This window comes from Orbicella franksi, chromosome 12, assembly GCF_964199315.1.
Source record: "Orbicella franksi chromosome 12, jaOrbFran1.1, whole genome shotgun sequence".
Classification (NCBI taxonomy): Eukaryota; Metazoa; Cnidaria; class Anthozoa; order Scleractinia; family Merulinidae; genus Orbicella; species Orbicella franksi.
Window position 1 is genome coordinate 10,390,293 of NC_138156.1, and position 10,646 is coordinate 10,400,938.

The following is a 10,646-nucleotide window of genomic DNA, read 5'->3' on the forward strand; positions in this document are numbered from 1 at the left end:
AGATGTACAAATCATGGGGCTAAAACTTTGTGTTGTAGTGACGGTGTTTAGTTGACTTTTCTCACGGTGATGTGGTGTTTGTTAATATTTTTTGTAGTGTTGCAGTGTTCCGATCCCCCTCCCGCCACCATGTCCCCCACCTCCCAGATAAAACTACAGCCTAAGTAATATAAGGGATAGCTATATAGCCTGATGTTACGAAATATCTGATGTTAAAAAAATTACGTAAGTGCAGTGGTTGTACCGTTCTGCGCCCCACACATACCTTAGTACACTGATAGTTTAGAACCGCATCAGTTGTCTACCGATGCATCCATTTACGGTTAACACTCACTAATGGAAGTAAAAAGTCCGAGCTGTAGTCTGCAGTCTGGATTTTGCCCTCAGTCTGCATTTTATCCCCGGTCTGCAGTCTGCAGTCTGTAATCTGCAGTCGGCAGTCCGTATCTGCACTCCGCAGTCTTCGTTTTTGCCGAGATTTTAATCCTCGAGATAACGATTCGTTTTGGTCAAATAAATGTATCAAAGCATATAAAAGTCTTTTCAACCATTTAAGGAATCAAAAGTAGATACAAAGAAAATAAAACTTATTATACCGAGGATGTTCAAAGCCGGCACTTGATATAATCTTGGGGTCGCTTGCTGTTTCTGGCTCTTGAATAAGTGAGCGAATTTTGTTCCAGTTTGTTCCATTGGCAAAACTTTTTGTCTGGGACACGTTTGGGAACATTTCTTGTAATGCAGACACGGCATTAGGCAGAGGACGGGGAGAAGCTTGCAAGCACCTGCCAAGGTGAAGAAGGAGCGGAAAATTATTTGCAACATTCTAGTCCCCATAGCCCTTTTCGCTTCTCTTAGCCGGCTGAGGGCCTTGGCACGAGAGTCGGCTCTGAAAACATCGGGGTGCTTACCATTTGTCAGAATAAACCGGTTGGGATGACCGTTGTATAATGGAAAGGGTTTTTCCAAAATCAGCAAACCAACCGGACGAGATGGCGCTTACCATTTGCAATTCGATTTCTCGTAATTGTTTTCGGCTGATGAGAGACTGGAAACTGGAAAATTTACCAAATGGTAAGGACATTTCCGCCGTTCCGTTCCGAACGGAAAAAGAGGACTATCTCTGAAGGTAATCTACAATTTCCTAACGGATTTTCCGGAAAATTACTGTTCCATTTGACTTTCAACCGAAATTTCCGGATTTTTTTGCTAAATGGTAAGCACCCCGGATTTTCGAGTCCTAGATTCTAGGACTTCATGATTGCAGTCGTGATGTTTCTATATACTGTATGGGATTGACAATGGCGGCGTCGAGGCAGGATTTGAGGAATCTTTGTCTCAGGCCTTAAATGGTATCAATTTGGAGACTGTTTCCGTCAGTGAAGACCAGAAAGAGGTGATAAGGAACATTGAAAGTGAAGAATGATCATCGCAATTAATTTTCCAATTTAAGCAATTGGAAAGAAGAAGCCTGAAAAAATCAGGGCTTCAACGGGATTCTCGCTCCCAATGTGTGGCTTCATAGCTCAGTTGGTAGAGCATCGCACCGGTATCGCGGAGGTCACGGGTTCGAATCCCGTTGAAGCCCTGATTTTTTCAGGCTTCTTCTTTCCAATTGCTTAAATTGGAAAATTAACTGCGATGATCATTCTTCACTTTCATCTACAACCGCAGTTCATATATGAATTATTTCATATAAACTTCACATAAGGAACATTGTTGTTTTAACGAAAGACATTAATTTTTTTACCTGCTTTGGCAAGTCATTGATTTTTCAGTTATTGGCTTTTGTTTTTGACTCCTTTAAATGCGAGATCAGACCGTGAGGCAAAACGATTTGCAGGTCAGCTGTCTAATGGTTCGGAATACTGAGTCATTGAGCGAGGTTTAAATTAAAGATATCAAGCAATCGAAGTATCCAATAATTTATGACTTCCCGGAGGCATTTGTTGGAAAATTAAGGAAGTCATTGGATTGTGGAGATATGAAACGCAATATGAGGGCTGTCGTAATTGATGAAGTATATCTCGTTGTAGAATGGCAAGTATTTAATATCTCTCTTGAGTTATTTCCATTTACTACAGTACAATATACGGCTTTGTAAGTGAACGAATTTTGCTCAGCAAATATCCTTTAGGGCCAAAGAATGTGACAAATAAAATTTTGTACCTTTTTTGAAATAGTCAACATGTCTTCTTGTAGATGGCTTTTTGTGTACAAGAAATGTAATTCAGCTTCTTTATTTAGTTTTGCCCCACCTTCTCTAATTGAGGGTGGAATTTTCTGATTAGGTTTCAAATTATTACAATGAATGGTGACATTGTTTGTGTGATCATCATTTCTATTTTATCGATGCACTCAGACAATCCCAATCCTGTATGAGTGGCTCTCAAACTGTAAAATTAGTCTGCAACACTTTGATATACTAGTATATACTAGTGCAAAATGTGGAAATTTAATTGGCTGAGCTACTTGTATACTATCACTGATCACACGAAGTTTTACTGTAATACATTTTAAATCTTGTGCTATCTTCGGTAACCTGTTAATCCCAAAACTGATCGACGTCAATTATCTCCATAAACAAATGAAACACATCAGCAGGAAGACAGGTGATGAGAATTAATTGTTTGATGTACCACCATTTTTGACCTTCATTAACAGGATTATGATTCATTTGTTTCGGGGGTGGAAGCGGAATAATGAATAATGAATATCGGCTTAAAAAATAAAATGAATGAGGAATATATAGGGTTTGCACATTCAGAATAAAGAATTATACGGTTTTCCGTAAAAGAATAATGAGTAATAAACCGTGTCCGACAAAGGGAACAAACGTTTAATATCAAACGTGTTGTCATTGATGCCATATATGACCATATATGACGCGCAAAATTAGCGCAATTCAGTCTGTGTTCAATACCTATATTTTCCTCATAGCTGAGTTCAGTCTGCGACACCACTGTTTCTACGGTAAACATTATATGATCTATCTTTGGCGAGCACTGTGTGGGACTGGCTAATCTTGAATACAAAGTTGATGGAATTGTTCGACAAACTCGAAACTTTGCTCGACAAACTCGAAACGGAATAATGAATATCGAGCAAAATTGAATAAGGAATAGTGAATAACTCAGAAAAAAATGAATGGAATAACGAATGAGAGAGATCCAATTATTCCGCTTCCACCCCCGAATTTGTTTGCCGCTAGCACACAGCTAAAAACATACCTGTGTAAACAGGGTACATATTCCGAAAGCTCTACAATTTGATGGACTTTCACTCAAAGAGATTTCAGACTTGAGAAATGCGATAGCAGCTGATAGCGTTTTTGAGAAATCTAATGCGAGCTTATAATATCAAAAGATATTTAACATTTTATGAAATCAATCTCCCAGACGTACAATCAAATAGATCAAACGTCGTTTAAATTTCTCCTCTTTACCATCGTCAAACGTTAAATATCACGACAAATATGGGAAAATATAAAATCAGTTTATTAGGATTTCTTTTCCTATGATTTTTAATCTTACAACTGAGAGAAGTGTGCATCCACTTTAGCCGGCCTGCTGATACATCATCACAATTATTCTTAGTCTTGTTTAAAATGTCACACAACATACACTACTGATTGTTCAAATTCAGAGTTAAAATTTTCCTAGTGGAAGAGGTTTCTTCCTAAACTTAGTTTAAACCTCAAATTATACGTACAGGCGGTTCACTTCTTATCAGGCGGCTAAACTAGCTAGAGCAATGACAGATATTTGTAACTAATATCACACAATCTACCACTAAAGAGCAAATATAATATAATATTTTTTTGAAACAATGTGAGCTTTCAGTCTTTTCCCTTTGAAACAAAACATGTGTTACATTCGAAACGAAAAATAAATGAGGTACCTATAAAGGTAACTATTCAGCTTTTTCTATTCTGTGAGATTTTCTAATACATCACCAACTACAGACTACCAGTGACAAATAGTTTAAAACCATAATTTTAACTGATAGCAAAGAGAGAACCGATTCATATTACATCACAAGTGAGTGGATATATCTATTCAAAAATCTGAATGCGATCGTTCCAGTAGTCAGACACTACTATCCTACCATCACTAAGAACTGCTGTAGAGACTGGGCGATCAAACTCTCCTATCCCGCTCCCCGTTTTTCCAAACTTTTTTAGAAACTTTCCATTCAGTTCAAACACCTGAACTCTGTGATTTTCTGTGTCACAGATCATCAGGTGTCCTGCCTTGTTAACAGACAAGCAATAAGGATCATTGAACTCCCCGTCCCCGTCCCCCTCCTTTCCAAATTGGTAAACAGAATTCCCATCCCTATCAAATACTTTGATACAGTGTTCACCACTGTCTGATACTATAAAATGGTTGTCATATTGCACACAGTGAAGGGGGAAGGTGAAAGAACCCTTTCCGCAAATTTTACGTAAAAACTGACCACTAGGAGAAAAGACCTTGATTAGTTTGTTACTTGAATCAGCAACAATATAATTTCCGTCACTGTCTATGGATAAACCATAAGGATCCTGAAGCTGGTGATCTAGATTTCCCTTTCCACCAAACTGATTCAGGAACTCACCCTGCTCACTAAAAACTTGCACTCGGTGGTTATTACTGTCCACCACTACAATATAGCCATTGTTATCAAAAGCTATCCCAGCAGGCCAGCGTAATTCTCCTTGTTTATCACCAAACCTACCAAACGATCTTAAGTAAGTTCCATCACTACTAAATACCTGAATTCTGCCGTTACCAACCTCAGTCACTGCAATTTCATTACGTTCATTCACTGCCACTCCCCAGGGACTGTTAAGCATCCCAGCAGCTGACCTTCGTTGTCCAAACCATGGCACGGGTCTGAACTGTCTGGGTTTGATTTCAAAAGCAAAAGGGCTGCCGCAAACGTGATCTTCATTTACCTTCACTGACAAGTCACATTTTCCAGTTTCTTTAGCGAAGTAACTGATCTTGTGGCTGCCGTCTTTGTTATCTTGGACTCGCGCTTTCGTCGCACAGTCCTGTCCTCGGTGATTTCTGATTTCCACTGTTATGGAGTCACGCGCTTCGTAACATTGTTCTCCTTCAGCATTTCTTGTTGTCAAAACAAACTGTGCTTCAAGTCCAACAATAGCTTCACTTGTTCCTTTTCCTTGGGCGCTTGATTGATGCGCGCTAGTTTTGCTGATAAATGTTCTGAAAGCGCCGATTCCTTCAGTGACGCTTTTCGCCATTAATGATTCGTTTTCTACGAAAACGAATCGACGAAAGCCTTCAAGGTCGCAGTCCACTTGGTCTTCTCCATCGCTGACTTCTTCCTCAACCATGGTGATTAATGACTTGTCTAACTGCATAATCTCAACACTTCTTCCTCGCTTTAGAAGTGTTTCCGTTTTTTCAATCCATGTCTCGATAAGCTTTACTTGTTTGTTCACATCGCGCTGTTCAGTTCGCAGACGTTCTTGAGATCCTTTTACTTGTCTGTCCACTTTGTTTAATATTTCATTCTTCTTCGCTTCGATAACTGCCATCAAATGTTCAGCAAATCTCTGTACGTCTCGTTTGACGGCAGCGGCTTGTTCTTCAATATGAATGCAGGTCGTGTCAAGTTCAGCAATTTTGTTTCTCTTCTGTTGTGCTTTTTGCTTTTGTGATTCAATCGCCGATTGCACTTGTGACTGTCGTTCATTTGCAGCTTCTTCCAAATGTATTTTGGCATGACCTTCGTGAAGAATGGCAACACAGGAATTGCAAATAGCAACTTTACATTCCTTGCAAAAGAACTTCAACTGGTCTTTTTCATGGTGTCTCAATTGGCAAAATGCTGGGCGTTTTAACACTTCCTCGATGTCTTGATCTTCGAAATCTTTAATCGCCAACACACGGTGTTCTTTATTAGCTCGAATTATGTTGTGCGCCGAAATACAGTCGTCACACCAGAATGCACAACACTGGAAGCAGTACAAACTCTGTCCGCTTTTTTTGTCGCAATTTCCACATTTCACTCCGGTAGAATTACACTCTTTGATTGCCAACACATCTAGCAAACTGTTGATGCGAAAGTTGGTCGGTAAGTCCCTCAGGTTTCCACTTCCAGGGACTCTACTCTCTCCTCTACATTCTGGGCAAGTTATGATATCATGGCGGCCACTCGTTCGTAGAATCCCGTTCAAGCAGTGAAGACAAAAGCTGTGTAAACATGGCAGCTGTTTGGGATCTGTGAATGTAGTCATGCACACAGAACAGGATACTTCTTCATGAAGATTGTCTAGCAAGGTTTTTATATCCATGTTTAAAGACAGAAACACAAAATTGGTTTCGAGATAAAAACAACAACCGACAACAATGGAGCCTTGTGATATAAAAATACCGTATTTATCAGACTGTTAATATTGACCAATCACGAGAGATTAGACAGACTGCATGACTACTAGGAATTGTTTCTATTGGCCGCCGAGGTTTTAGTCTGCTGGCAGCCAGTTTTTTTTCTCTAAGGGTTACTACGACGAGTGTTTAGTTATCGCGAACGAAAACGGGCAGTACAGTATGGCTGTGGCTGAGTAGGGAAGAAGGCGGGACAAGGGCGCCCATGTCTCGTCCCATTCTCGCCTCATAACCTCTACTGAATTTCGAAAGAAAAACAGACTGCCAGCAGTCTACCGAGATTTATACGAATCTTGATCACAAAAGTGTGACGGATTGCTAAACTCTTATGCAAGAGCGTCTCTGTCTCTCTATTCGTCAAGAGACAATCATGCGAGTAAATCTCAAACCAAACAAATAATAAGCATGACTGGTACATTTTGCGTAACAGTATTTTTTGAAGTGAAATATTTGAAAACCAATCCTCTCCAATTTCTTTTATATCATCTCTTAAGAACACCCAAAATGTGTTACTGTGATTTCAGCCAGCTCTCAGCAAAACAAAAGAGACGGGCGACAAGATATATCCCCAGGGGTAGAGGCTTGGGCTTCATTGTGACAATATTTCCAAGAAGCCTGCGACCTCAAACACAACTAGCACTCAAAGACGAGCTCAATTTAATTCACGGTAGTTCCAACTAGAGGAGAAACAATGGATAAACGGTAAGCGGAGCTATTTGTTTCCGTTGTCGTATTCATTTGTGCTCACGAGCAGCTTTTCAGCTTTTGCTGCAGGTCAAATAGAAATCATGATAATAATCAACTGAAGATTTGCATCGTCCGTGGTTCGTTACACAATTGGCTGCTCGCGCATCGTGATTCTTTTAATCATTAAATTCATAGCTTTAAACATTGTCAATACCAAGGTTGATGCAAGACTTTTGAGGAAAATGTGAATGGCAATCAAACCGAAAGTGATGCTGAGAATGATCAGATCAACTTGGTGGCGACTAGCACTGACTTTAAGGCAGATCAGTTTGGATGTCCGACTTGTTGATATCGTACTATTGTTGATATCCGAGAAAAGAACCGTGCTTGAAAGCGAAAACATGGTTTTCATTTTCAATAATATTTAGAATATTTAATTGAGCTCAATGTTATCTTGTCTGCTCCAGGTGAAGCTTTATTTTAATGAGCCTGCAGTGTTTTGCTAAATTTAAAATTCAGCCAAATTTACTCAACTGATGGCACTTTAACGACGTGACACTATTTCAAGATTGTGTGCATTATATTTAGTTTGCGTTCAACTGAAATGGAGCCTAGTATTTATTCTCTTATAGGAACCAGCACTTTAATTTCATTTCGGCGTGATAGGCTTTTGATCGCAATTATGTCCTTTCTTTGTCTTCAAACCTAGAGCTCTCTATCAGTCATGTTTTGCATATTGCATGAATATCAAGCTCTGTAAGGGCCGGGTCGCACTAAAGCCAATTTGAGCCAATTTTGTTTGTACAAGTAATAAATCTGTCACCAAGTAGTGTAAAATAAGTGCGACCCCCAGTTGCAAAAAGTGGCCAATTTTTTGCGGATTGCCAAAATTTCGCCAATCTTCAAAGGAGCCGAAGTGCTACCTCGGAGGCTTCGAAATTTTGGCAAAGCAAACAATTTTGTTTTTTTAACCATTTAACTGTCATATTTTTTAAAACATGTCTGGATAAAATTACGGCGAGAAAATTACTTTGACGGCTAGTCCAGTTTAGCGCGTGCGATGGCGGGTCAAAATCATTTTTTATCCGGTCAATCTGACGCTTTTTACAGTTATTTCAATGCAAACGAGGAATATGAGCAGCGTTTTTATTCAAATTCTTATGACTCGTACCCTGGATCCGGTTACTGGCGAGACAATTTTCTTCGATCGCAAGTGGCGCAAGCAACAACACAAACGCAAGCCGAGCAAAATCTGCTGGTCCAATAGCTGGTTTTCACATGACGTCACCGAAATTCGAACTACAAAACTATTGATCTTCCTGAGATTTTACTTAAATGATGTATAAGAGCAGCTGAAAACTAATATTCATACAAATTTTCGCTCCGAATGGGTTCTTGGTTTTGTGATACACTGCACTTGAATTTCTAAGCTTTTGCGTGACGCGGTATTTACATGACGGCCTAGAGAGCTGTCATGATGGTTAAAAAGTGACTTATTTCGGGGAACTTGGCCATCTGAACAGTTCATGTCTTAGAAAAAGTGTTATTTTAATGTTTTAGAGTTCCTCGAGGAATAAATTCACGCTTTTCTGGCAAAACTCAGTAACAGATGTTTGTTGGTTTCCGGCCGCCATGTTGGTGCCCATACGGATGGGCACCAGCATGGCGTCTCCATACAAATCTCTATCTACATCTACATTATGGGGGTCTTGCAAAGGGAGGCATGCTCCCATCACTGCAAGACATTAAATAAAAAGCAGGGTGGGGGGTGGGGGGGTTAAAAAACCTTTAAAATATATAATAAAATATGTACATAGATTAAGATTAAAAAATTAGAACCTAAATAAACTGTCATCATTCTAATCTAAGAGCATTCTTGAATAATTGACTTTTTTTAACATCTAAAACATCGTTAGGTAAGGCGTTCCATTCTCTAATAGTTCTACAATAAAATGAGTTCCTATAGCTTTCTGTGTTCGGAGTTAGTTCGATCATCTTGTCTTTGTGAAAAGATCGAAGTTGACAATTACGCCTTTTGATATAGCATGCGATTTCTAATGCTGATTCACCATGAATTGCTTTATGAAGTAATGTGAGGCGAGCAGATTTCCTTCTGTTTTGAAGGGATGGCCATTCCAAATCGTTAAGTAAATTGGAAACAGTTCCCAGTGTTCGCTGCCAACAGTTCTTCACAAATCGAGCAGCTCGCCGTTGGACATCTTCTATTTGCTTTATATGCTTGTCAATCCAGGAATCCCACACCGGGCTTGCATATTCCAGATGAGGTCTCACTAGTGCTTTATAAGCTAATTCTTTAATTGATTCAGGGCAGTTGCCAAGATTTATTTTTTTCTCTATAAATTTGGGTAAAAAATTTCTCCGCATATCTCGCATAAGAAAAATTGTTGTGACCAGAATTTTGGCGAGAGTCTTTGCATATCTACCTTCTTTCATTTCCCAGATTCTGGACTTTATCTATTGACCGGTTTTGATCTTTATTTTGATCTATTTTGAATTGCGTGACACTGAAAACCAGCAATTATGTTGCGAACATCACGAGTTGCTGGAGAGCGCAGAGTCAAGAACATGCAGCGTGGCGAAAAATCTGCGAAGAGTTAAACTCTCGCATGGGATCTAATAAAATACTAATTGAGAAATATAGATCTTGTGACGTATATTTCAATCAGTAACGTTTTGGTTCAAACATGTTGGTCTAATGCGACCACTGCCAAAATTTGGAACTTGCGAAATTTTTGCCAATTTTTTTCCTCGCCCAAAATTGGAAATATGTGAATTCGCTCTAGTGGGACCCGGCACTTAGTAATTGTCACGCTAGACTGCTGGCAGTCTGTTTTTCTCTCGAAATTCAGCAGGGGTTATGAGGCGAGACGTTTTCATCTCGCCTTCTTCCCTACTCGGCCATACCGCCCTTGTCCCGCCTTCTTCCCCACTCGGCCACCGCGATACTGCCCTTTTTCGTTCGAGATGACTAAACACTCACCCTAGTGACCCTTAGAGAAAAAAACGGCTGCCAGCAGACTATTGTCACGCCGGCTAGTTTGAACACGCTTTCATTGACCCATGGTACACCAGCACTTAATTAGTTCATTTCCCTAGATAATTTATGTCACTAACGGTCATAAAATAACATGTACTGAAACATGTACTAAAACAAAAAGTTGAAGTCGAAGTTGAGGTTGAAAACTTAGGTTACTGGACGGAACAGAATAAGATTACAAAACCTTGCCTGCGTGACTGACAAATTTCCTTTCCGAGTCAACTGGGTAAGACATTACTTTAGTTTGGATACTTAGGTTGCCATGGTTGGTAACCGTTTGTGACGCATTACATTTCTCTGTCCAAAATCTTGATAACAATGGGGTGACAGGCCTGCACAACTCCCATCCACGTGTAATAGCCAGTCAAAGCTTTGCTCTAACGAGTATATCCTTTAGAGATCTGCCCCTTTTGTACGAGACAATAGCGGGATCTTTGAATATTCTTCTAAGCAATGGTTGTTGTTGAATTAAATACCAATTCTGCATAAGTATTTGCTTT

The 10,646-nt window shown here is 39.6% G+C and overlaps 2 protein-coding genes across 2 annotated transcripts; both read right to left on the reverse strand.

The window, feature by feature from the left end:
• Positions 1–3,478: 3,478 nt before the first annotated feature.
• LOC145464113 (E3 ubiquitin-protein ligase TRIM71-like) lies at positions 3,479–8,802 on the reverse strand. The gene has a single exon (XM_081447928.1). It carries the CDS (start codon positions 6,305–6,307, stop codon positions 4,055–4,057), a length of 2,253 nt encoding a protein of 750 aa, XP_081304054.1. The 5' UTR covers positions 6,308–8,802; the 3' UTR covers positions 3,479–4,054.
• Positions 8,803–8,902: 100 nt separating this feature from the next.
• Positions 8,903–10,045, reverse strand: LOC145464428 (uncharacterized). The gene has a single exon (XM_081448317.1). The coding sequence runs from the start codon at positions 9,540–9,542 to the stop codon at positions 8,943–8,945; it is 600 nt and encodes a 199-aa protein (XP_081304443.1). The 5' UTR covers positions 9,543–10,045; the 3' UTR covers positions 8,903–8,942.
• Positions 10,046–10,646: the final 601 nt, after the last annotated feature.

What these genes read in the sequence shown, in the direction of transcription:
- LOC145464113 (XM_081447928.1), bottom strand. Translation starts at nt 6,307, where the DNA reads ATGGATATAAAAACCTTGCTAGACAATCTTCATGAAGAAGTATCCTGT.
- LOC145464428 (XM_081448317.1), bottom strand. Translation starts at nt 9,542, where the DNA reads ATGAAAGAAGGTAGATATGCAAAGACTCTCGCCAAAATTCTGGTCACA.